General features: G+C 52.7%; 1 protein-coding gene across 1 annotated transcript in view; it reads left to right on the top strand.

The window, feature by feature from the left end:
* The first annotated feature begins 2803 nt into the window (after positions 1-2803).
* ALPK3 (alpha kinase 3) overlaps positions 2804-26517 on the top strand; it is a 42500-nt gene continuing 18786 nt past the window's right edge. The window contains 5 exon segments of the mRNA XM_060179615.1: positions 2804-2988; positions 8866-8904; positions 12323-12444; positions 20012-20129; positions 20936-22262. Of these exon segments, the coding sequence (XP_060035598.1) occupies positions 2852-2988; positions 8866-8904; positions 12323-12444; positions 20012-20129; positions 20936-22262 (1743 nt within the window). The 5' untranslated portion in view covers positions 2804-2851.

Below are 26517 nucleotides of genomic sequence, written 5' to 3'. Positions count from 1 at the left end.
GATCAAAAGCAAGATTTTGTAAGGCAGGCAGGTGAGATATAGAAATCTGAGTTGTTGGCCAGGTAGGTGCACCTAGATTAAATGCACACTGCTGTCCACAAGATCCAGGTTTAATCCCCTTTTGCCCGCTTGCAGAGGGAAAGCTTCATAAGTGGTTAAACATGGCTGCAGGTGTCACTCTGTCTCCCACTCTAGCTCTCCTTCCTCCCCTTATTTCTCTCTCTCTCCAATAATAAATAAAATTACAAAAATACAAAAGGCGGGTAGATAGCATAATGGTTATGCAGAGAGACTTTGTTTATTTACACTATAAATCCACTGCTCGTGATGGCCATGTTTTCCATTTTATTGGATAGTATGGTGAGAAATTAAGTGGGGGGAGATAGAGAGGGAGAGAAAGATAAACAACTGCAAATCTGTTTCACCACTTGTGAAGCATCCCTGCTGCAGGTGAGGAACGGGGACTGATCCCGGAACCTTGCGCAGGTCTTTGTGCTTAGTAGTATGTGTGTTGAACTGTGTGTGCCACTGCCCGGCCCTGGCAAAGTCACTACAATGCCTGAGTCTCTGAAGCCCCAGGTTCATTCTCCACAGCACCATAAGCCAGAGCTGTTGAGGTCTCTGGTTAACACAGAAAAGAAGAAAGAGAAATAAAGAAAGAAAGAAAGGAAGGAAGGAAGGAAAGAAGGGAGGGAGGGAGGGAGGGAGGGAGGGAGAAAGAGAGAAAGAGGTAATGAAGAGTAAATTCAAATAAATGGAAGTGCTTTGCACATGGATAAAAACACCTTACAAGGGAGTCAGGCGGTAGCACAGTGGATTAAGCGCAGGTGGTGCAAAACACAAGGACCAGGGTAAGGATCCTGGTTCGAGCCCCCGGCTCCCCACCGGCAGGGGAGTCGCTTCACAGGCAGTGAAGCAGGTCTGCAGGTGTCTATCTTTCCCCTTCTCTGTCTTCCCTTCCTCTCTCCATTTCTCTCTGTTCTATCCAGCAATGACGACAATAATAAAACAAAGGCAACAAAAGGGAATAAATAAATATAATAGTAGGAGTGGAACGTGGACTCAGATGAATAGGGGTTCATGCTGAGAACTCCCTGGCTTGGGGTCAATGACAGAAAAGCCATTACTGTGAGTGCAACCTGGAGCCAGGGAAGTGGGGGCCCCATGTGAACTACTCAGGTGCCTCATTTTCTAAGGAAAGTCTATGCAGTTGGAGGGCTCCTGGGGTAATGAGAGGCTGAGAGCCGGACCCCAGCAGCAGTGGCCTGTGAGGGCTCCTGGCTTAGCCTCTGTCTCTGCTCCCTTTTTTCTTTGCCACCAGGTTTCTCAGTTTCCTGCGCTTCACCTCAGCTTGAGGAGGAAAAAATACATAAGGCGGGTAGATAGCATAATGGTTATGCAGAGAGACTTTGTTTATTTACACTACAAATCCACTGCTCGTGACGGCCATTTTTTCCATTTACTTGGATAGGATGGTGAGAAATTAAGCGGGGGAAGATAGAGATGGGGAGAGAAAGACAGACACCTGCAGACCTTCTTCACTGCTCATGAATTGACCCCCCTGCAGGTGGGGAGCTGTGGGCTTGAAGCAGGATCCTTAAGCGGGTCCATGTGCTTCATACCATGTGCACTTAACCCAGTGCACTACAAAGAAAGCAATAAAATCGGCCTGCTCCACGCCCCCTGATTTTATTGCTTTCTTTTTTTTTTCTTTTTAAAGATTTTATTTATTCATGAGAAAGAGGAGGAGAGAGAGAAAGAACTAGACATCATTCTGGTACATATGCTGCTGGGGATTGAATTGAGGACTTCATGCTTGAGAGTCTAGTGCTTTATCCACTGTGCCACCTCCCAGACTACCAGAGCACTGCTAAACTCTGGTTTATGGTGGTATGGAGGGATTGAACCTGGGACTTTGGAGCCTCAGGCATGAGAGTCTCTTTGCATAACCATTATGCTATCTACCTTCCTCCCTAAAGATTTCTTTATTAATGAGAGAGAGAACCAGAGCATCACTGTCATATTTTGCGCCTGGGATGGAGCTCCAGACCTCATTCACACAAGACTCACACACTCTACCCACTGTGCTGCCTCCCCAGCTGCGATGTCTTCACGGATTCATGTTAATAAGAAGGAACAAAAGCACTACTGGAACCTGTGGTCTGGGAACCGAGAGGGACCTCACACGTGCATGGTTTTCCTCTCTGTGCTTCCTGACTTTCTAATGATCCCAGGCGCCTCTAGACGCGCCCCTGTCGCATGCTTGAGAGGCCAGAGGATAAACAGACTGAGTCACTCCCTGGATTTGGAGCCTGGTCCAGGCCCGTCTTTCTGGGGAAATGGAGGCTGGATGGGGTGGAGGGCCAGCAGACGCCATTGTTCTAGAGGGTTATGGACTCTGCACACAAGACACCCAGCCAGGCTTCTTGGCTGCCCACAGCCACAGGCAGGGCCTGAGTAGGTCAGCTGACTCCTGGGACTGGGGGCTCCCTGGCCCCCACTGCTGGGAGTCTTCACAGTTGTGGCCCCCTCCCACTAGTCTGGCTGTTGTTTGAGGGCTCCAGGTCTTGGGGAAGGGCCCCTTTTGCTCCCAGAGAGTCTGAGAAGGCAGGGACCAGTCCTCCATGGGGGAGGGGGGAGAGGGAGGGGGTTGTGGGCAGGGCAGTGTCCTGGTCCCTGTGGTCCCTGTACTGGCTGGTGGAGGCTGGGGGTGGGTGTGGGTGGAGTGGGGCCCCTTTCTGCCTGTGGGGGGCGCGGGGCGGGGAGGGACAGCAGCAGGTGACGCTGGGGCTATAAATAGGGGCATCAGGCGACACTGGCCTGAGGCAGGAGGTGCTGGGCAGGCAGTAGCATGGGGTCTCGGAGGGTCCCCAGCCGCAGCTGGAGTGGGGGCGCACACATGGGTGGCGACAGTGAGGACGAGGGGCCGGTGTGGACCCCTGGCCCGGCCAGCCGCAACTATCTGCTCAGCGTGAGGCCTGAGACCAGGTGAGGGGGCTGGGGAGGGTGCTGAGGCCCCTAGGGAGAGGACCCCTGGCGTGGTCAGGCCCTTTCCTGGGGGAGCTATCTCTTTGGGGGGTCTGGGGATAGGACCTGGCCTACTTGGCCCCCTTTGTCCCCTCTTGTCCCTGGGCACCAGAAGCATAGCATTGCGAGGCTGGGGAGGGGAGCAAGCCCCACTTTGGGGGTGACTTCACCCTCCCCCAAGACCTTTCACCTCCTCAGTGCCCTCTCCTTCACCCTCCCACAAGCCCACCCTGGCCTCCACTGGCTCTAGGATTCTTCAGTGCGATAAGAGGCCGGAGCTGCTGGAATTCCTCTGCTGGAGGAGGGGCCATCCTGGGGCCAGCCTGGGCAGGGGGCTGCTCCCAGTGGGGCGATTCTCTAGGAAGAAACCGACCTGCGGAAGCTGGGTTCTTTGGGGGGGGTGCTGGGGGGTTAGCAGGGTACTTGTGGGGGCCCAGCTGTGGTTCTAGGCCAGCCTGGGGGGAGGGTTGCTGGAGAAGGGGGCCTTGGAGAGCATCTCTCAGCTGAGATTTATGGTGGGGGGAGGAGGCTCCTGCCAGGCCAGGTGTGGCACTTCCCAAAGGTGGGCACTTCCTGCTGGCAGCTCTGGCCAGGCAGAGCAGGCTCCCCAGTGCCCTGGGGAAAATGACCGCTCAGCTCCCACTCCTGGAGGAGCTGTCCCCAGCCTTCCTGTCCGGCCCCACAGCAGAGCAGACACCAAGGACATGTAGGAAAAGTCCCAGACACTTCCCTTGGGTCCCACTGAGCTCTGTTGACCTTGGACTGGGGAAAGTTCACATGTAACCGGAACCGCTTTCTGCACAAAACCCGTCATAGGGTGTCACATGTCTGGGCAGAGCTGAGGGCTGGGGTTAGAGTCAGATTCTGCCAGTTGCTGCTTTGCACAAAACCCAGAGGAACTTCCTTTATCCTTTCATTTCCCTGGGAGAGGGCCCAGGCAGACGCGGGCTGGTCCGGGTCCACCCCCAGGCCTGGCTTTTCTCAGGAGCAGCTGAGGGAGTGAAGAGGACTGGGGCCCTTCTAGGGAACCGAGCAGGGTTGGGAGGCCCCAAGGCTTGGCCCAGCGGGGAGGGCGCTGCAGCGGCCGGCCGCACCCTCAGCCGCAGGGCAGCCTGGGAGCTGCTGGAGGGCTGCCGGGGGGCGGTGTCCTCGGGATCTGGACCCTCCAGCTTGGGAGGGGCGGGGTGAGTGTATTGTGCAGCCCAAGACTGGCCGCCTTGTTCTAGCACAGAGGCCAGCTCCCCAGCACTGGGAGAGCTGGCTGTCTCAGGCCCCTGGAAAGATCTCTGGCTCAGGAAGGGAGGAGGTGAATGAGATGGGAGTCAGGTAGAAGGGGTCATCCTGTTCTCTTGTTGCTGCCTCTGTCAAAACAGTTCACTCTTGGGGGTGGGAGGGTCCCCACTCCAGCCCTGACTGCCAGGAGACGCACCCCCTTGGCCCCAGTGTTTTCAGGCTCTGCTTCCACACCCATGTTGATGGTGAGTCTGGGCCACCCCTGCCTGGCCTCTGAGGGACAGCTGGTCTGGGGGCACCCTGAGCCCCTCTCACTGTGCCCACCTCCCCTCACTGTGCCCGTCCAGGCTCGGGGTTGTCCAGGGCTCACCAGGGAACCCACAGGCACACTCCCCACTCCTGGGCACCCAGAGCCCAGACCTCAGCCCTGTGGAGGTAGGGCTTGCAGCTAGAGCTGGAAAGGGTCTCGACCACGTGGCTGCAGTGTCACTAAGCTTCCCAGGACACAGAGGCCCCAGAAGTCCCTGCCCCTCCTTTCCTGGAAGCCCTGGGCCAGTGTGCTTCAAGAAGCAAAGGAACTCGGAACCCTCCTCCCTCTGCAGGGCATTAGGGACCCGCCTCTCCATGCTGGGGACATTCTTCCATTTCTCTGTGGGCAGACAGGACCCTTCTGTATCTGCTGGGCTCAGAGATGTGGTCTGGATTCCCCAAGTGCCTTTTTTTGTCCCAGAATCTATGAGAAGGACAACTCTGGCTCCCCTAGACATACTTCTCTCCTTAATGAGAGCCCTCTTCTGGGGCTGCAAATTCTTACTCTGTAAAATGAAAGTGACTTAAAAAACTCTTTTTTAAAAAAGAGAGATTTATTTGAGAGGAGGTGTCCAGAGCTCTGCTCAGCTCTGGCATATGGTGGTGCTAAAGATTGAACCTGAAGCCTTAGGGGCCTGGGGCTTAGCTGGTGCTCTGACAGGCTTAGCTGTCTTCTCAGTCCTATTTTAAATACTCCTGGAGAAAATACATACATAAATAAATAAAACCTTAAAAAAGGGTCTGGGTGGTGGCACACCTGGTTGAGAGCACATGTTACATTGCACAAGGACCTGGGTTCAAGCCCCCAGTCCCCATTTGCAGAAGGAAAACTTAGCAAGTGGTGAAGCAGTGTTGCAGGTCTCTCTCTCTCTCTCTCTCTCTCTCTCTCTCTCTCTCTCTCTCTCTTTCTCCCCCTTCCTCTTAATTTCTGGCTGTCTCTCTAAAAAAAAAAATCCTGAAGGCGTTTTGATCCCAGTACTCAGGCCTGATTCTGGTTCCCTCACAAAGAGTTAGTGGAGAGTCCCTGGACTGGGGGAGAGCCCGTAACCCAGCATTTGTTAGTCAGCAGGGCTCTGCCCACCTCCTGTACCTCTATGGCCTGAGTGAGACCCACAGAAATGGGCTGGGGGATGGGGAGCTGGGGCCCCGAATTGTCACAGCTGGCCCTGGAGAGGGTCAGGTTGGGGTCCAGCACAGCCCACTTGCAGCTGGACCCTGACTTCCTCTCTAAGCGAGACAGCTGATTCCTTCCTCCTTTCCCCAGGTATGAAACCCAGACCTGAGAGGAGAAACCTTTCAGTTCTAATGAGAACTTGGCAGTTCACAGCCAGAAGAAGCTGGGTTTGGCCTGGGCCTCCCTCCTGTGCCCCTGGGGCTGAGCCCTGAGCAAGGGGCCCTGTGCTCCTGCTTCCCTGAGAGCACCACTTGTGTGCCCGAGGTGCAGAGGCTACACTTGCAATCTCCAGCACCACCTTTTTTTTCTTTTAATATTTTATTTATTTTTATTTGATAAAACAGAAAAATTGAGAGGGAAGATAGGGAAAGAGACAGCTGCAGACTTGCTTCTCCCATTCATGAAGCTTCTCATCACTCCCTGGCTTGAACCCAGGTCCTTGCATGGTGGACCACTGGTTGGCACTCCCAGTACCACCTTACGCCAGAGCTGAGCATGGCTCTGTGCTCTCTCAATGAATGGGCCTTCTCATCTCCTGAGCAGAGTGGGGGAAGCTTCATGCTGGAAGGGCACTCCCTCGTTCTCTCCCTTCCATGAAAGGGCTGTTGGACATCCTTGCACACCCAGCACTGTCCTGGTAGCTACAGAAGCTGCAAAAGCTTAGTCTGAGAGCCAGCATGAGAGAGGGAGGCTTCAAGGCCGGGGGTGGGGGTGGGGGTGGTGGTGGTGGTTAAACCTTGCCAGTTAGTGGTGCGTCTGGCTGCAGCAGAGTGAGATGCAGGGGAGAAGCCTGACGGTCAGGGGTGCAGGCCGGTGAGGAGACCCTCCAGTGGACAACTGGGAGTGGACGCTGGGTCTAAGTGTGGGAGGGGGCGAGGGAGAGGACTGAGTGGCTGTCCACTCTGGGGCCACAAGCTAGGGGTGTTGGCTGATAGGCTGGGAGTGGGAGAGTGGGTGGGTCCCCTCAGAGCCGAGAGCTGGAGCTGAAGCCTGGTGTTTGGGTGGAGGCTGTGTGTTCTTTGTTTCTGCATTTATTTGCACTTTATTTCAGAGAGGGAGAGGGAGAGGGAGAGGGAGAGGGAGAGGGAGAGGGAGAGGGAGAGGGAGAGGGAGAGAGAAAGTTAGTCCAGGAGGAGGCACAACAGGTAGAGCATCCAACTTGCTTGTACTAAGCCCCAAGTTCAATCCCCGGCACTGCATATGCCAGAGTGATACCCTGCTTCAGTCTCTTTCTTGTTAATAGTCTTTTTTGTATTATCAGAGAGACACCTGTAGCTCTATTTCATCACTTGTGAAGCTTTCCCCGCAGGTAGAGCCTGGCGGCTCAAACCAAAGTCTTTGTGCACTGTAACGTGTGCTTCACCAGGTGCACCGCCCCATAGCCCCAATCATTTTTTAATTTTATGATTGATTGATTGATTTATTCCCTTTTGTTGCCCTTGTTTTATTGTTGGTAGTTATTGTTGTTGTTGTTATTGATGTCGTCGTTGTTGGACAGGACAGAGAGAAATGGAGAAAGGAGGGAGAGACAGAGAGGGGGAGAGAAAGACAGACACCTGCAGACCTGCTTCACTGCCTGGGAAGCGACTCCCCTGCAGGTGGGGAGCTGGGGACTCGAACCAGGATCCTTACGCCGGTCCTTGCACTTTGCGCCACGTGCACTTAACCCGCATTTTAAAATTTTTATTCAAAGAGAGAAGGGCCTGAGGCTTCAAGAGCCCCATGTTCAATCTTTAGCATCACTTTAAGCCAGACCTCAGCAGTGCTCTGGTCTATTTGTCTCCCCCCCTCCATCTTTCTTTCTTTTTCTTTTAGAGATCAGAGCACTGCTCAGCTCTGGCTTATGGTGGTGCTGGGGATTGAACCTGGGACCTTGGAGCCTCAGGCATGAGAATCTCTTTGCATAACCATTATGCTATCTCCCCAGACCCCCCTCCATCTTTCCCATGATAGACCTTTTTTTTCTTTTTGTTTCTTTTCTTTTCTTTTTTACCAGGCAGTACTCAGCTCTGACTTATGGTGATGCAGGGGATTTAACCTGGTGCTTTGGAGCCTCAGGCCTGAGAGTCTTTTTGCAAAACCATTATGCTATCTACCCTCTGCCCTAAACCAATATTTTTAAGCATGAAATTTAAAGAAGAGAGGATGTTTCACATGAGAGGGAAAGATGGTAGAGCAGCTGCGTCCTGTGTGGCACCCAGGATGAGACCAGACCCGTGCTCTACCTAAATTTAACTCTGTGGTTATGAAGAAACAAGCCAACCATGGAGTTTTCTTTGGTTTACCAGAGCTAACTTATGGGCGTGCTGGGCATTGAACCTGGGACCTTGGAGCCTCAGACCCGAAAGTCTTTTGCTGAACCATGGTACTATCTCCCCAGACCCAGATGGAGACCAGGGATGCCCCTGAGTGGCTTGACAGGAGAGCTGTCCCACCAACGGGGCTGCTGAGGGGGCTGGCTGGAGTGGGAGGGTCAGGCCTGTAGTAGGCAGGTGGCACATCTATGAGGAGAAGGGGACAAGGAAGCGGGGGGCAGGTCAACAGCAAGGCCCCTAGCGGCCTCCTAGGCCCTGGCCTGTGTAGGCAGTCAGCTGTGTGGATGGGTGTTGGCCAGGGCCGCCAGGCATTATGGCCTTTGCTGGTCTCCCTGGTGGGTGGCTGTGGCTTTGCTAATTTAACTGCTTTGTCTCTCTCCTTCCACCCTTGCTGGTTTGCCTCGAGTGGCCCCTTTAACCTATTAATGAACAGGCTTTCTCCGAGTCGTACCCCCCATCCCCGACAGGGCTTTTCCAGGAAGTGGGACCCTTCTCCCCAAAAGGCCGACAGCTGACACAGGAGCCTGCCCCAGGCTGCCAAGCTTGGTGAACTCTGAGCCCCTCACCCCGATCTCGGGCCCGTGACCCACAGGCCTGGTCATGGAGCCCCCAGGAGTCCCTCCTGCCTAGCTGTGTCTGGATCCACTGCCGCCCTCACTGGCTCCTGGTTTCCGATGGCTGCTGCCCGCTGGAGGAGAGACAGCTGGGCGCTTTGAATAGATGGGCCCCTGCTCTGACTGCAGAGGCAGACACTGCCGCCCACCCTCGCTTGTTGGCCTAACGACTCCGTTTGCTGTTTTTGCTTAGCTTATCCAGCGGCCGGCTGCCTCACCCCAGCTCTGGAAGGTAAACGCAACCTTGCATTTTGTTTCTCCAACTGCTGTTCTTGGGTTTGCACCCTGGGGTGGGGGGCTGCCTGTGCACTGACCAGGCTGCGTGGGGGGCGGGAAGCCTGGGGTTTTCAGACTGCATGGTCTGGCAGAGTGGTAATGGAGTAGGCCACTGGGATTGGGTGCAGGGACCCCGGTTCCCAGACCCCAGGCTGTGTCTCTGTCTAACCCTGAAGGACCCTTGGGGCTCCCTCTCCCCGCCCAGGAACTGCCTTCTGTCACTGCACACCTGTTCCAACCCCTGCCATCCTGCCATCCTGCCATCCTGCCTTCTAACCGTGGCTTCTGTCTTTTTATTTTTCCTCGCCTCCAGGGTTATCACTGGGGCTCCGTGCCTGCAGTACGAATTCACTGCTCCTGGAGGCCATTTTTCCCATTTTGTTGACCTTGTTGTTGCCCTTGTTGTAGTTGTTACTGTTGTCATAGCTGTTGTTGGATAGGACAGAGAGAAATGGAGAGAGGAGGGGAAGACAGAGAAAGGGAGAACAAGATAGACACTTGCAGACCTGCTTCACCACCTGTGAATCGACCCCCTGCAAGTGGGAGCCAGGGGCTCGAACTGGGATCCTTACGCTGGCCCTTGCGCTCTGCACCACGTGCGCTTAACCCGCTGTGCTACCGCCCAGCCCCTGGCTTCTGCCTTTTACATCTGATGTCCCTTCAGCCCCCTCAGCTCTCCTCCTGGCTCTTTCTCAGAAATGCCCTTCCCTGGGCTCCTGTCTCAGAAAGGCCACCATGTGGTGCCTTGTCATTCCTGCAGTGGCTGTGGGGCCAGGGTGGAGGCTGCTGGGGACTGACGGTTAGGACCAAGGTGGGAATGTCCTTTGGCAACAGTCCTGTCCCACCCTGGGCCTCCTCCTAGACTGGGAGACTTGGGGAAGGGCCATGCTTTGCTTCAGATCACCTTTTGCCTTTTAGCTAATGATTTATTCGTACTTTTTTTTCCCCTTACTGTGGTGCCACAGAAAGAATCCAGAACTCCTAGCATGCAGGGACCTCTGAAAGCCCAATTCTTCTTCTAGTTTCAGGAGGGAGAGACTCCAAAGCACCACTCCGCCATGAACACAGCTCCCTCGGCACTGCTCTTGGTGCTGCTGGTTGTGCTGGGGGTCAGAGCCAGGGCCTCACCCTTGGTAAAGTGTACATTTTACCTGCCAGCTGTATCCTGGACCCAGAGAAAGATTCCTAGCTAGCAGCTGCCCTCTGAATGGCAAAGGCCGTTGATGGCATGCCTGGCACCTTCTCAAGTGTCCCCTTATTGAGGGAAGAGCGAGGAGTCTCTGTTCTGGGGGACTCAAGCACGGCTCAGTCAAAGCAGAGTGAGCGAGAGAGGGGTGCGCCAGTTCTTTTGCAAGGAGGTAGGGAGCCAGACCCCAGGCAGGTGAGGGGCCTTGTGACCTTGCCAGCCATGACCGGGAACCCAGAGATACTCAGCGCTGCTGTGGGGCCGGGGGGGCTGTCCGGGAGGCAAGGCCTTTTCCAGAGGTGTGGTCAGGGGTGGGAAGCTGCATGAGGCCCTCCTCACAGCCCAGTGGTTTGGGGGGGCGATCTTCCTGGACTCCCAGATGCATCACAGCACACTACCCAACTCTGCCATCTCAACTGCCTTTTTCTTATTTATTTAAGAGTTTATTTATTTATTAATGAGAAAGATAGGAGGAGACAGAAAGCAGTCTGTTTATTTCTGTAAACAAGAGAGCCTAGCGCACTGCTGGGTCTCAGCATACATGGGACCAGGGATGGAACCTGGGGCCTGGGACATTCCAGCCCTGTGTTTAGGCTGGCGGCTCTCTGGTCCTCTGCAGACGTCCTTGGGGCTTTCTTCCCACCTCCTTCTCACCCCAGGAGCCCAGGGCATGTTGGACCCCTGCCCCCATCCCCTAGGCGAGTCCAATGAAGTGGGCAGAGCCAGGGCCTTCAGAGCTTGTTGCAAAGCTGTGGAAGTCTATTGCTTTGGCTGGGCTGCCTCCGCTGAGTGTGGGCTGGGATTTGGTGTCTCAGAGTCGGAGGCTGCAGGTGTGTGAAGGCAGCAGAAAGACTCTCAGAGGCTCCCTGAGGTGTTGGGAGGTGTTCCCCCTCTCCTCCTCCTGGGAGGAGGAAAGCAGCTTTCAGATGAGCTCGTTAGGTGAACCTTGCCATGTGCATGACCCAGAGTCCTGCCTGGGGCCCCACTGCCTCAGAGGAGACAACAGAGCTGTGGTGTGTTTCCTCTGTCCCTCTGTCTCTTTTTTCTCTGTGTGTCTGAAATAAAGTCAGCTTGGAGTGGTGAAGCCCTGGTGACAACAAAAAACATTATTGAGATGAGATCTAGAGTGTTGTGAAGCCTAACTCAGATCCAGCTGGCATGTCCAGGCATGGGAGAGACCATAGCCCCTGTCTGAGTCATTGCTTTGTGTGTGTGTGTGTGTGTGTGTGTGTGTGTGTGTGTGTGTGTGTGTGTGTGTATGCATTCAGGGGTACCTCTTAGCTCCCAGAGGGCCCAGGCATCTGCATTCCTGCAGAGCCCCCCCACCCCCCCGCTTGGTTAGGTCCTTGGAAACCAGAGCTCAAATGTGAGAGCCCCTTTCCCCAGTTGGGGCACCCCAGGACTCTCCCTGGCCCTGATGGAGTAGTGTAGGGCAGACACCATTATGAGTCTCCCATCTGCTCTGGGGTACAGAGAATGGCACCTGGAGGAGTCTGTCCCTCTCACACCTTGCCTGTGCTCCTCATTGGCCTCTCACTGCCATGTGCCCAGGTCTGTGTGTGGAAGAGGGCAGGGACTGGTGGGGCACGACTTGGCATGGGAGTCTGCCACCCCAGCACCAGAGGAGGCCTGCTGTCTCCCTGTGGCCAGTCCACAGGCAGTGTATGGGAGGGGCACCTGGACCCAGGTCCCCATAGCCCAAGCAGACCTGGGAGGGGTCTGACTTTCCACAGTGGGGCCCTCGCCTGATTCTGGGTCTGAGGCCCAAGAGGTAAGGCCACCTTTGGGTACCCCCAGCATGGACGGTTGAGTCATTGCCTGCCTTGGGTGCGTGCTCACAGGGAGGGGCTTCGGGAGAGCCTGGGCTCCTGGGACACGCCCCCCTGGCATGCTGGCGGCTCTGCTGGGCCTAGCCTCGCTGTGTACCTCCCGTGCACGAGCTTCCCCAGCACAGGAACAGGGCACAGTCCAGGCCCCTCACAAGGGTGGTGGGAGACGTGCTCTGCACTGGCTCTGCCTGCAGCCCGGGTCTGGGTCAGCCCCAGGGGACCGCCCTGCACCCACCCCCCCCTCCCCCCCCAGGCTTCTTGGAGGAGCCTGTTGAAGAGCCTGGCCTGGGCTCAGGGTGCCAAGGTCAATGCCGTCCCATCAGTTCTCGCTGCTCTGAACAGCTCTTTGCCTTTTCCAGAAGCACCTTCTGCTCCATCATTGCCCAGCTCACAGAGGAGACCCAGCCCGTTTTTGAGACCACGCTCAAGTCCCGGGCCGTGTCCACAGACAGCGACGTCAGGTTCACCTGCGTGGTCACAGGTACTGAGCCACAGCTTAGGGTGGGCCTGGGGCAGGGTCGGGGGAGCTTTTCTTTCTTTTCTTTTTTCTTCTTTCAGATTTTATTTATTTATTAATGAGAAAGAAAGCAGGAGGGAGAACCAGACACCACTCTGGTACATGTGCTACCGGGGACTGAACTCGGGACCTCACGTTTGAAAGTCTAATTCTGGATCCTGGGCCAAGGGGACCTTTGCTTTCTAGCTCTTTCCAGTTTACTCTCCTTGCAGGAGCTGGGGCCCTCCTGCCTCCGCCCATCCACCACCCCTTTCTCTGCCAAACACATCTGCAGTCCTGGCCCCTCCCCTCAGGCAGATGGGATTGAGAATCTCCGTTCCAGGAGCTCTGTGAGGGGGCCGGAAGGTGGCACCTGGTGGGGCACACACTTCACCAAGCCCCAGCTGGAGCCCCTGTACCGCACAGGAGCTGCTCTGGAGTAGTGCGGCGTTGCTGAGGAGACTCTGTCTCTGTGCCCCCCCCTTCCCATCTGATGCTGAAGAGGCAGGATCCAGGGCATTGTGTGGGGGAGGAAAGTCCCGGCAGCATGAAGAAAGGCATTTGCGATGGGAAGAGGCTTTGTGAGCCTCTCCCCAGGGCTCCTGTCTCACAGTTGAGAAGCTCTGAGGCAGAGCTGGGGCCCTGCCTGACATGGCGTCTGTGGGCAGGGTGCCCAAGGTCTGCTCTGCTCCAGTGCTGCCAGTCTAGGTGTGTGCACACACAGGGTGCAGTCAGACCCAGATCAGAGTGAGGGACTGAGTGTCCTGGCTGGGCGGGACACTCAGTGGGTCCTCGCACATGATTAGGTGTCACTCAACCAGTGTGCACTGCCTGGCCTCTTCTCTCCTGGACGCTCATCCTTGTCTTGGCAATTCCTAGGGCAGGACATGGACGTCAGTATTAGACAGTTCATGTCTGACTGTCCCTTTTTCACACTTCCCTGGACGGAGAGTCTGGCTGGTGCAGAATTCTAGTTTGAGAGCAGTTTCACCACATAATCTGGAAGCCATCACAGTGTGGTTGTCTGGCCGCCAGCCTTCCAGGCAGTGAGGCACCTTGGTTCCTAATTCTTTCCATGAGACTGTTTTTCCCTGCTCTCTGGAAGCTTGTAAGAATGTTCTGATGTTTCATAATGATGTATCTTGATCCGAGGCTCTTTTTATCCCGGGCGTGCTTGGTTGGACCATCTCGGCCTGGAAACAGATGGCCTTCACGCTGGGAAACTTGAGAGGATATTGACGGGGTTGAGTCCTGCCTCCTGTTTCTCCTGCTTCTTCTCTCCAGATCTCTGGTGTGGTGGCCCTCTGCTGCCCCGTCTCCCGCTCTGTTTCTGGTCTTTCCTCTCCCCTCCCCATTTGTCTCCTTTCATTACTTTTTTTTAATTTTAATTTTATTTTTTAATGTTTATTTATTTTTCCCTTTTGTCACCCTTTTTTATTGTTGTTGAAATTATTGTTGTTGTTATTGATATCACCATTACTTTTATTTTATCTTCTTTTTTTTGAGATGAGCTCAGTATTACCTTTTAGCTCTTCTGTTGAATTTTGAATGACTTCTTGTATACTTCCTGTTTCTTCTTGTGCTGAGAACTTTTTTCTTAAGACTTTATTTATTTATTTATTAATGAGAAAGATAGGAAGAGAAAGAACCAGACATCACTCTGGTACATGTGCTTCTGGGGATTGAACTTGGGATCTCATGCTTGAGAATCCATTGCTTTATCCACTATGTTACCTCCCGGACCACTGTGCTGAGAACTTTTAAGACGTACTCTCAGAAGCTCCCACATATGCAGGACAGCACTGAAAACTGTGGTTCCACACTGTATGTCATCACCCCAGGGCATATTTATGTTACTACAGGAGTATGTTCCTTTTGATCCCTTGATTTTTTTTTTTTTTTTTTTTTTGCCTCCAGGGTTATCACTGGGGCTCAGTGTCTGCACTAGAGAATCCACTGCTCCTGGAGGCCATCTTTTTTCCCCAATTGTTGTTGTTAATGTTAATGTTGTTGTTTTTGCCATTGCTGTTGTTGTTGAACAGGACAGCAAGAAATCGAGAGAGGAGTGGAAGACATAGAGGGAGAGAAAGATAGAAACCTGCAGACCTGCTTCACCACTTGTGAAGTGACCCCCCCACACACACAGGTGGGGAGCCGGGGGCTTGAACTGGAATCCTTGCGCCGGTTCTTGCACTTTGCACTATGTGCACTTAACCCACTGCACTACCGCCCAGACCCGGATCCCCTGAATCCCCTGAAAATCCTCTTCTGTAGCATCTTGCCCTTCTGTTGAAGATTTTGTCATCTCTTAGCTAGTAATGATAGTTGTTTTTTTGTTTTGTTTTGTTTTGTGTTTTAGAGATCGTGATTAAAGCACTGTTCAGCTCTGGCTACTGGTGATACCAGGGATTGAACCTGGGACCTCAGAGTCTCAGGTGTCAATGTCTGGTGCACACCACTAGTGCTCTCTCCCTTGAAGCCTTGGACTGGGGTCCCATCGCCACCTGAGAGCACCGGAGGAACTCCGTGGGAGGCAGAATGGTGCTTCAGTGTCTTTCCCTCTCTTGTAAACTACACAGCAACACAGTTCTGGGAAGGGGTTCAGGGACAGAAGACAGTGCATGTTTCTTTCTCATTAATAAACAAAATCTTTAAAAAAAAAAAGAGAGAGAGAGAGAGAAGAGAGGGGAGTCAAGGTGATAGTGCAGCGGGTTAAGCTCATGTGGCTCGAAGCTCAAGGACTGGCTTAAGGATCCCGGTTCCAGCCCCAGGCTCCCCACCTGCAGGGGGTCTCTTCACAGGCGATGAATTTGGTCTGCAGGTGTCTTTTCTTCTCTCCCCTTCTCTGTCTTCCTCTTCTCTCTCCATTTCTCTCTGCCCTGTCTAACAATAATGACATCAGGAACAACAATAACTACAATAAGGGCAACAAAAGGGAAAATAAATAAATATGAAAAAAATTTAAATGTTAAAAAAAAAAAGAGAGAGAGAGAAGAGAGACATCCCAGCACTGCCTCACCATCCCCAGAGCTCCTCCTGGAGCTGCCCATGGTCTTTCCAGAGGAGCTATCTCCTGACCCCAGAAGACACTGCTGTGGGTCAGTGGTTACTCCGTTTTCTGTTTCCCAGAGCGTGGCCTGCCCTTAACCATGCTCAGCGCAGAGCTTCCCCTGCAGAACAGACACCTCACCTCTGGCCACCTCTGGTCGGGGAAGGGGCTGGCATTTTTTCCCCGAGCAACTTCCATCTCTTCCTGTTCCCCCTGGCTGCTCAGTCTCACAACCTCTGGGGAGGACTCTGTTGTGTGCACCCTGGCCCCCTTACTAGCTTGGGATCTGTCTCCACTCTCTGGCTTTCTGTAGCACCTGCACTCAGAGCTGTTCCCGGCAGCTTCTTACACGCACGGACACTGCTGAGCACGCCTGTGTGTGTGTGTGTGTGTGTGTGTGTGTGTGTGAGCGTTTGCACATGTGTATACATATATAGCAGGCCAGCTGCACAGGAACTCACTTCCAGATGGAATCTTGTCCCTGAAGAAAACTTTTTTTTTGAATTTAAAAAAATATTTATTTCCTTTTGTTGCCCTTGTTGTTTTATTGTTGTAGTTATTGTTGTTATTGATGTCGTTGTTGTTAGATAGGACAGAGAGAAATGGAGAGAGGAGGGGAAGACAGAGAGGGGGAGAGAAAGACAGACACCTGCAGACCTGCTTCACTGCCTGTGAATCGACTCCCCTGCAGGTGGGGAGCCGGGGGCTCAAACCGGGGTCCTTACGCCGGTCCTTGCGCTTTGTGCCATGTGCACTTAACCCGCTGCGCTACCACCTGACTCCCAAGAAAAATTTTAAAGAGCACTGGCACATCTAATGCCCACTGAGGCCCTAAAGCCTCGTGGACAGAGATCTTGGAGAGAGGAAAGGAGGGGAAGGTGGAAGCCTTGTCAGGCCCTGCTGTGAGGCCCTGCTTGTGTCCCCAGTTTTCTCCAAACGTCCGGGTGAAAGATCAGCCCCACCTGTTTTCTAGAAGTGGGGGTTTGGATTTGGCTCTCTTGCTCCCCAAGCCAGGGTAAATCTGGGTATGAAGGCTCTGGGCAGCCCACAGCCTGTCTAGGCCTCCTCAGGAGCTGTGCTTCTCCCACTGGGGACGGCTGCTCTGAGGGGTGGGCTCCTGCTGGCCCTGAAGCCAGCTCTGGACATACAGGAAGGGTCAGCCCTGGGTTGCGGGGTTATGTGTGTGGGAGGGTGTGAGCATATGTGTGCACAGATATGTGTGGCATGTCGACTTCTGCTTTTGTATGTTTTGAGCTTTCCTTCTTGGGCCAGGGAGACAGCTCAGTAGTCAGGCACAAGACTTGCATGCCTGAGGCTCCAGGATCAAGCCCTGGCATTGCCTTATACCAGAGATGAGCAGCACTTTGGTCTCTGATAAAAACAGCTGAGGTTGGAGACACCTCTCTGGCAGCACGGCCCAGCGGAGCATGTGATAGTGTCTGGCCATGCCTGTGACTTTTCTGGAGATGTGCAGGGCTGGTGTGCAGGCGGGTCAGGGTCACCTGTGGCCTGGGGAGCTAGCACAGCAGTAGAGCTCCAGCCTTGCGTGCCTGAGGCTCTTCATATGCAGAGCTGAGCAGTGCTCTAGTCTCTTGTAAATTAAAATGGCTGTTTATTTTTTAAATTTTCCTTTTAATTTTACTTATTTATTTGTTATTGGATAGAGACAGAGAAATTGAAACGGGATGGGGAGCTAGAGAGGGAGAGAGACAGAGAGACACCTAAAGCCTTGCTCCACCACTCGTGAAGCTTTCACCCGGCAGAGGGGACCAGGGGCTTGAACTTGTGTCCTTGCTCACTGTAGTGTGTGCGTTTAACCAGTGTGCCACCACCTGGCCCCTACTTTATTTTATTTATTTATTTTTAATTTCTGGGGCTATGTGCCAGCACTACAAATCCACTGCTCCCAGCAGCAATTTTTTTCCTTTTTTTTTCTTTTCTAATTTTTTATTAGATAGGACAGATAGCAAAGGATGAGGATACACACACACACACACACACACACATATATATATAGAGAGAAAGACATCTGCAGACCTGCTTCACTGATCATGAAGTGGACCCCCTGCAGGTGGGGAACAGGGGCTCAAGCTTGTATCCTTGCACTTGGTTAAATATATGCACTCAACTGGGCACACCACCATCAATTTTTATTTTCTTCAAAATTTTTTTCATTGTTTTTGTAGTCATTATTATTGTTGTTATTGATAGTGTCGTTGTTCTACAGGACAGAGAGGAATGGAGAGAGGAGGGGGAGAGAAAGATAGACACCTGCAGACCTGCTTCACTACCTGTGAAACGACTCCCCTGCAGGTGGGGAGCCGGGGGCTCAAACCGGGATCCTTATGCCGGTCCTTGAGCTTTGCGCCACATGCACTTAACCCACTGCACTACCGCCTGACTCCCAATTTTTATTTTCTTTACCAGAGCTCTGGCTTATGGTGGTGTGGGGGATTGAACCTGGAACTTTGAAGCCTCTGTCTTAAGAGTCTTTCTTTATAATCATTATTTTTATCTCCCCAACCCAATATAAATACATCTTAAAAACAATTTCAGGGTGGGAGTAGATAGCATAATGGTTATGCAGGGAGACTCTCATGCCTGAGGCTCCAAAGCCCCAGGTTCAATCCCCTGCACCACCATAAACCAGTGGTAAAAAAGTGTTCTGGTAAAAAAAATAAAAAAATAAAAAATTCTCTCTGTTATCCAGGGACAAGCATATGCTTCCTCTCAGACTATGGCTGCTCCCAGACCCACCCTTGTCCCCTGTGAGGCTTCTGCCTAGGGTTCGGGGCTTCTTTCTGCACCCCTCCCCCGGCTGGCTCAGCACCCTGAGTGCTGGGTCATGGGGCAGGGCTTAAGGCTGAGCTCATGCCCTGGGATGGTGAGGCCACCTGTGCCGCTGGCTACACTGTGGTGATGTAACCACTGCTTCACTCTCAGTGGAAATACGAGGCTCGCCTTACAGCCGGGCCGCCCAGAGTCAGCTCTTGGCAGCTTTGCTTCCCATGCTGTCCACACTGTCCCCCACGAGCCTCCCTCCCCACCCTGTTGGTCCACCCCAGCCTGCCTGCGGCCTCACCACCTCTCCATGCCCAGCAGATTTCCACCAAAACACTGCCCTTGGGACTTGGGGAAAGAGCTCTCTGCAGTCAGCAGTGCAGGCCTGGGAAGGGCCTGCCCCTCAGGCCAGAGCTGCCTCCCCACTTCCCCAGCCTACACCCACACTTCGCCCACCCACCTGGAAGCACTGGCTGAGAGTGCTCAGCTTGGCCACAACAGCAGCAGGAGGAGTTGCTAGGGACTCCCCAAGGGACGTGGTGGAGGGGAGGCTCAGAGCCCGCAGGTCATGGTGCAGACTGTTATCACAGGAGACCCACGGAGGAGGGTGTTCAGAAGAGCAGGGTAGGGGCTGTGCTGTGTGGGGTGGCAGCCCTTGTGTTTTTGTTGTTATAGTTATTGTTGTTATTGATGTCATCGTTAGACAGGACAGAGAGAAATGGAGAGAGAAGGAGAGAAAGACAGACACCTGCAGACCTGCTTCACTGCCTGTGAAGCGACTTCCCTGCAGGTGGGGAGCCAGGGGCTTGAACTGGGATCCTTACGCCGGTCCTTGTGCTTTGCGCCACGTGCGCTTAACCCACTACGCCACCGCCCAACCCCCGTTCTATTTCTTAAGACCTTGGTCCAAGAATTGGGTTAGATGAGCTAGTTTGGGATCCCTTACTGGACTAGTCAGCTGTGTGACCAAGGAGGCAAGGGCATGCGACTCCAACAGCTGAATGCTGTTCTTGTGGGTGGGGCTGGAAGTCTCAGAGGGGGTGGACCTCTGACAGCTGAGAACTGATGGTGGGTAGATGTGAATGGGTGAGCAAAGGGGATGGATTGCTAGACAGTTGAGTGAAAGGACGAATAATGGATGGAATGATGGGTGGATGGTGGATTGATGGTTGGGTGGGTGAATGAATGGTTAGATGGATGGGTGGTAGGTGGTAATTGGGTGGGTGAAATGTGTCTATATATGTCTGTACAGATGGTTGGGTGGATGGGTGGGTGTTATGGTTGGGTGGATAGATGGATGGATCATTGAATGACTAGATAAACAGTGGATGGTGCTTAGATGAATGGATATTCTGCCTATGTCATAAAATAACACCAACAGCTCAGGACCCTGGCAGGAAGGAGCCGGGCTTGTGGCCACGCTGGTAGGGAACGGTGGTGAAATGGTCATTACCGGGAGCAGCCGCTCGAGCAGGACGATGGTCCCTCTAGAAGGATTTTTGGAAACACCTTCCTTGCCTTTTCCAGCAGCATGGGCAGCCTCTCCCTGGGGTTTCAGCTGCTGGGAAAGGAACAAAGTGACCCTGTTCTTCCAGCCAGGCCTGGCCTGGAGCCTGCCCAAGTCTCTCCAGGTGGCCTGGGGCAGCCCCACACCCCAGCCTCTCCACCCACTATTTGGAACTGCCTTCCCTTAACCCAGTGTCCCACCTCCTTCCCTTTCAGGGTACCCTGAACCAGAGGTGACGTGGTACAAGGATGACATGGAGCTAGACCGCTACTGCGGCCTGCCCAAGTACCAGATTAGCCAGCAGGGAAGCCGGCACACACTGCAACTCTACAGGTGAGGCTGGTCAGAGAGGACAGGCCTACCTGTGGGCACAAGGTGGGCTGGGACTGAGCTGACCAGCCGGGGAGTCCTGGGATGCCCTCAGTAGGGCGGGGCTCTGACAACAAGGGGTGGGGCTCTGACAGAGAAAGCTGAGGGAAGCCAACCAACAGAGGCATGTTACATGAGGTCAGCTACCACAAATGGCACCTGTGTCACCCCGACTCCAGGGACCGTGAGGGTCACCTGCCTCTGATGGCAGCTCTCTGGGCCAGTCTAATCCCACCCAGGCAGCAAGACCTTGGCCACCTCCCACCCCTCTCTCCCCCCTTCAGCAGCTTCCGCTTCCTGCAAAGGAGAGGTTGGATGTGGTGACACCCCAGCCTCAGAGCTTCAGGGGGACCATTCCTGCTCTGCCTCCTTCTCTTAGAAAGGGGTTGAGGGGGGAGCTCTGTGATCACAGGAGTGGGGTCTCTCTGTAGTCCCAAGAAGGGGTGTCCTTGATGATCCTCGGGAAGGAGAGGCCTCTGTGTTTCTAAAAGGGAATGTGGGGCTCTGTGCTCCCAAGAGGGGAGGGTTCTCTGCTCCCTGGAGGAGAAGGTTCTATTCCTTGGTGGGGGGAGGGGTCTGTACTCTTTGGGAGCTGCTTCCTAGAAGCTCTTTGCTTCCTGAGGGGGAGTGTCACTCCTCTTAGGAGGGGTTTCTGCTACCTGGAGGATGAGGTCTGCTCCCTGGAGGGGAGCGGTCTGTGCTCCTTGGAGGGGTCTCTGCTCCCTGGAGGGGTGTCTGCTCCCTAGGTCCTCTCACTCTCCTGCCCCCAGGTGTCAGGAGGAGGATGCCGCCATCTACCAGGCCTCGGCCCGGAACTCCAGGGGCATCGTGTCCTGCTCGGGGGTGCTGGAGGTGGGCCCCATGACAGAGTACCGCATCCACCAGCGCTGGTTCTCCCGGCTCAAGCGCCAGGCTGCCTCGAGACTGCGGGAGATGGAGCAGAGCTGGAGGCGGGGCCCTGAGGTGCCCGAGGCCGACTCCCTGCGCAAGCTCAGCCCCGACCGCTTCCAGCGCAAGCGGAGACTCAGTGGTCCTGGGGCCCTCCCGGCCCCCCACAGGGAGGAGGAGGAAGAGGCCATAGAGCCCAACCTGCAGCCTGGCTCAGGCCTGACCAACAGCTTTGTTCCTGGGGAGGTGATCACTAATGGGGAAGCGGCCCCTGAGAATGGGGAGGATGGGGAGCACGGCCTGCTCACCTACCTCTGCGAGGCCATGGAGCAGGGACCACCGAGGGCCCCCCGGAAGGCATCCGGGGCCAAGAAGAAGAAGAATGTTGAGCTGAAGCCAGGCCTGAGGAAGCCTGAGGCAAAGAAGACTCCCTCCCCAAACTGTGTCCCCAGGGTGGACAGGCCACAGCCCGTGGGGACACAGGGCCGGACAGGACCCAAGGGTCAAGCCCCAGGCTCAGCTGCCACAGACAGTGCCAGAAAGCCAGGCTCCAGAGCAGACCCTCGGGATGGGGCCCAGAATGCCCTGGCCCCTACTCAGGGGCCAGGCTCAGCCCTCACTCCTGCCCCAGCCCCCAGCTCTGCCCCACCCCCTACCCCTACCCCCACCTCCAGATCTGCCCCACCCCCTACCCCTGCCCCTGCCCCCACCTCCAGATCTGCCCTACCCCCTACCCTTGCCCCCACCTCCAGCTCTGCCCCTGCCCCTGCCCTTGCCCCTGCCCCAGCCCTAGCCCAGACCCCAGGCCCGATCCCAGCCCCGACCCCCAGACCCAGCCAGGAGATGTATTTCTCCCTGAAGGACTTGTACGTGGAAAGCACCCTGCCTGAGAATGAGGCACTGGGGGTGATGCCCCCGGGGAGGATAGCCAGCCATGGGAGGGGCCCTGCTCCTGGGCAGCCTGCCCCATCCTCAGCCCCTCCACCCACCAGGCCTTTCAATAGGAGGAGGTTTGCCCCTCCGAAGCCCCCCAGCACCAGCGGAGCACCCCATTCCCCGCCAAGTCCTGCTCCAGAACTCTCTGCCATGGGCCCAGTGAAGACCTCCCCCCAGACATCTGCCCCAACACCCACGCCACCTGCCCGGAGGAGACACAGCACACAGGACGCCCCTGCACAGCTGCCAGCTGGCTCTGGGGCCCCAGGAGAGGTGAGTGTGTGGGGACCAGGACCGGGGTCCTGGGCAGGCTGTTTTTCCCTTTGTAGTTCTTGTTGTTTATCATTGTTATTATTATTGTTGTCGTTGTTGGATAGGACAGAGAGAAATGGAGAGAGGAGGGGAAGACAGAGAGAGGCAGAGAAAGACAGACACCTGCAGACCTGCTTCACCACTTGTGAAGTGACCCCCCTGCAGGTGGGGAGCTGGGGGCTCTTACTGGGATCTTTACATCAGTCCCTGCACTTTGCGCCACGTGCGCTTAACCTGCTTCGCTATTGCCTGGCCCCTAGTTGGGAGGTTTATGGTGGGAGGGCAGTGCTGCCCTCAGCCTCCGCCCCCTAGTGCCAGCCTGTGGACAGTGCAGCCTGCCTGCCAGGTGAGGACAGGGTGCTGAGCCTGCAGTGCACGGTGCCCCTGGGGCTCATGTGTGAGGCTGAAGGCTGGCCCTGACTCAGCAAGATCAAGTTGCCTGGGAGGTGTTTCCGAGGCTGGGCCTGCAAGCATCAGTCCCTGACCTTGTGTGTGGAGTGACACCCTGCTTCTCTATTCTGAATGAATGAATAAATGCTAGAATAAAATCAGACGCCGGAAACCTGGTTTAATCTGGGTGTTTAGTAGCCACAGATCTGCCTCTTCTGACGGCGACTGAGTGTGGGGTGCTGTGGAATCACAGCCCACCCTCCAGAGCGGGGCCGGGGCTGAAAATGTCCAATAGTTCTAGTTTATCTATCTCTTCATTTAGCTCCCTTATGTCTTTACTGATTTTCTTCCTGGATGATCTGTCAAGTTGAGATAGTGGGGTGTTGAAGTCCCCTACTATGATTGTGTTACTGTTAATATATTGCTGTAGCTCTTTCAGTAGAAGTTTGATGTATTTAGATGGCTTCTCATTGGGTGCATAGATATTAATAATTGTTGAGTCCTCTTGATTGACTGATCCTCTGAGCATTAAGTAGTGTCCATTCCTATCTTTTTAAATCTTATCTATTTTAAAGTCTATTGTGTCAGATATGAGAATAGCTGTTCCTGCCCTTTTTTGTGGGCCATTGGCTTATATGATAGTTTTCCATCCTTTCACTTTAAGTCTGTGTTTGTCTTGTTGAGTTAGGTGGATTTTCTGTAGACAACATATTGTTGGGTTGTGTTTTCTGGTCCATCTTCCTACTCTGTGTCTTTTAATAGGTGAATTCAGGCCATTGACATTTATTGATATCAAAGATTGAAGATATATATTTTTTTTATTTCAGAAAGGATTAATTAACAAAACCATAGGGTAGGAGGGGTACAACCCCACACAATTCCCACCGCCCAATCTCCATATCCCACCCCCTCCCCCGATAGCTTTCCCATTCTCTATCCCTCTGGGAGCATGGACCCAGGGTCATTGTGGGTTGCAGAAGGTAGAAGGTCTGGCTTCTGTAATTGCTTCCCCGCTGAACATGGGCGTTGACTGGTCGGTCCATACTCCCAGTCTGCCTCTCTCTTTCCCTAGTAGGGTGGGTCTCTGGGGAAGCTGAGCTCCAGGACACATTGGTGGGGTCTTCAATCCAGGGAAGTCTGGCCGGCATTCTGATGACACCTGGAACCTGGTGACTGAAAAGAGAGTTAACATACAAAGCCAAACAAATTGTTGAGCAATCATGGACCCAAAGCTTGGAAAAGTGGAGAGGAAATATTAGGGAGGTACTCACTGCAAACTCTAATGTACTTCTGCTTTCTTACTTTGGTGCCATACTCCAAACTCAGTCAATTTCTGCTTTGCGTTTCTACTTCTTTTTTTTTTTTTTTTTTTTTACATGCATAACATTCCCCAGATTCCCATTTAACAATAAAACCCCCACTATTTCATTCATCATTTTTCATGGACCTGTATTCTCCCCACCCACCCACCCACCCCAGAGTCTTTTACTTTGGTGTAATACTCCAATTCCATTTCAGGTTCGACTTGTGTTTTCTTTTCTAATCTTGTTTTTCAACTTCGGCCTGAGAGTGAGATCATCCCGTATTCATCCTTCTGTTTCTGACTTATTTCACTCAACATGATTTTTTCAAGGTCCATCCAAGATCGGCTGAAAACGGTGAAGTCACCATTTTTTACAGCTGAGTAGTATTCCATTGTGTATATAGACCACAACTTGCTCAGCCACTCATCTGTTGTTGGACACCTGGGTTGCTTCCAGGTTTTGGCTATTACAAATTGTGCTGCCAAGAACATATGTGTACACAGATCTTTTTGGATGGCTGTTTTGGGTTCCTTAGGATATATCCCCAGGAGGGGAATTGCAGAGTCATAGGGTAGGTCCATTTCTAGCCTTCTGAGAGTTCTCCAAACTGTTCTCCACAGAGGTTGGACCCATTGACATTCCCACCAGCAGTGCAGGAGGGTTCCTTTGACCCCACACCCTCTCCAGCATTTGCTGCTGTTACCTTTTCTGATGTGTGACATTCTCACAGGAGTGAAGTGATATCTCATTGTTGTCTTGATTTGCATTTCTCTGACAATCAGAGACTTGGAGCATTTTTTCATGTGTTTCTCGGCCTTTTGGATCTCTTCTGTGGTGAATATTCTGTCCAAGTCCTCCCCCCATTTTTGGATGGGGTTATTTGTTGTCTTGTTGTTGAGTCTGGCAAGCTCTTTATATATGTTGGTTATTAAACTCTTATCTGATGTATGGCATGTAAAGATCTTCTCCCATTCTGTGAGGGGTCTCTTGATTTGGGTAGTGGTTTCTTTTGCTGTGAAGAAGCTTTTTAATTTGATGTAGTCCCATAGGTTTATACTTGCCTTAGTCTTCCTTGTAATTGGATTCGTTTCATTGAAAATGTCTTTAAAATTTATGCGGAAAAAAGTTCTGCCAATATTTTCCTCTAAGTATCTGATAGTTTGTGGTCTAACATCCAAGTCCTTGATCCACTTGGAATTTACTTTTGTATTTGGTGAAATACAGTGATTCAGTTTCATTCTTCTGCATGTTTCAACCCATTGTTTCCAACACCATTTGTTGAAGAGACTCTGCTTCCCCCATATAATAGTCTGGGCCCCTTTGTCAAAGATTAGATGTCCATACGTGTGGGGCCTCATTTCTGGGCTCTCAATTCTATTCCACTGGTCAGTGTGTCTGTTCATGTTCCAGTACCAAGCAGTTTTGATGACAATGGCCCTATAATACAGTTTGAGATCTGGCAGTGTGATGCCTCCGGTTCTGTTCTTTTTTCTCAAGATCGTTTTGGCAATTCTAGGTCTTTTCTGGTTCCAGATAAACATTTGTAGCATTTTTTCTATTCTCCTATAAAATGTGCTTGGGATCTTGATGGGGATAGCATTAAATTTGTAGATGGCTCTGGGTAATATATTCATTTTGATGATGTTAATTCTTCCAACCCATGAACATGGAATATCTTTCCACTTCTTTGTGTCTTTTTCAATTTCTTTGAGTAGTGACTCATAATTTTCAGTATACAAGTCTTTCACTTCTTTGGTTAGGTTTATTCCTAGATATTTTATAGTTTTTGTTGCTATAGAAAAAGGAACTGATTTCTGGATTTCAATTTCTTCTAACTTAGTGTTTGCATAGAGGAATGCCACTGACTTTTGAATGTTAATTTTGTAGCCTGACACATTACTGTATTGCCTGATGATTTCCAAAAGCTTCTTGCTGGATTCCTTAGGTTTTTCCATGTATACTATCATGTCATCTGCAAATAAGGAGAGTTTGACTTCTTCTCTTCCAATCTGTATGCCTTTAATTCCTTGCTCCTGCCTGATTGCTATGGCAAGAACTTCCAACACTATGTTGAATAGTAATGGTGATAGTGGGCATCCCTGTCTAGTACCTGATCTGAGGGGAAATGCTTCCAGTTTTTCACCATTGAGTATGATGTTGGCTGTAGGTTTGCTATATATAGACTCCACTATCTTCAGGAATTTTCCATCTATTCCTATTTTTTGTAGTGTTTTGATCATAAAGGGATGTTGTATTTTGTCAAAGGCTTTCTCTGCATCTATTGATATGATCATGTGGTTTTTGGTCTTGCTTTTGTTGATGTGGTGGATCACATTGATTGACTTACGTATATTAAACCAACCTTGCATGCCTGGGATAAACCCCACTTGGTCATGATGAACAATTTTTTTGATATACTGCTGTATCCGGTTGGCTAGAATTTTGTTCAATATTTTCGCATCTATGTTCATCAGAGATATTGGTCTGTAGTTTTCTTTTTTGGTTGTGTCCCTGTCTGCTTT

This window comes from Erinaceus europaeus, chromosome 20 (genome assembly GCF_950295315.1).
Source record: "Erinaceus europaeus chromosome 20, mEriEur2.1, whole genome shotgun sequence".
Taxonomy (NCBI): Eukaryota; Metazoa; Chordata; class Mammalia; order Eulipotyphla; family Erinaceidae; genus Erinaceus; species Erinaceus europaeus.
This window is presented reverse-complemented; position numbering and strand designations above follow the sequence as displayed.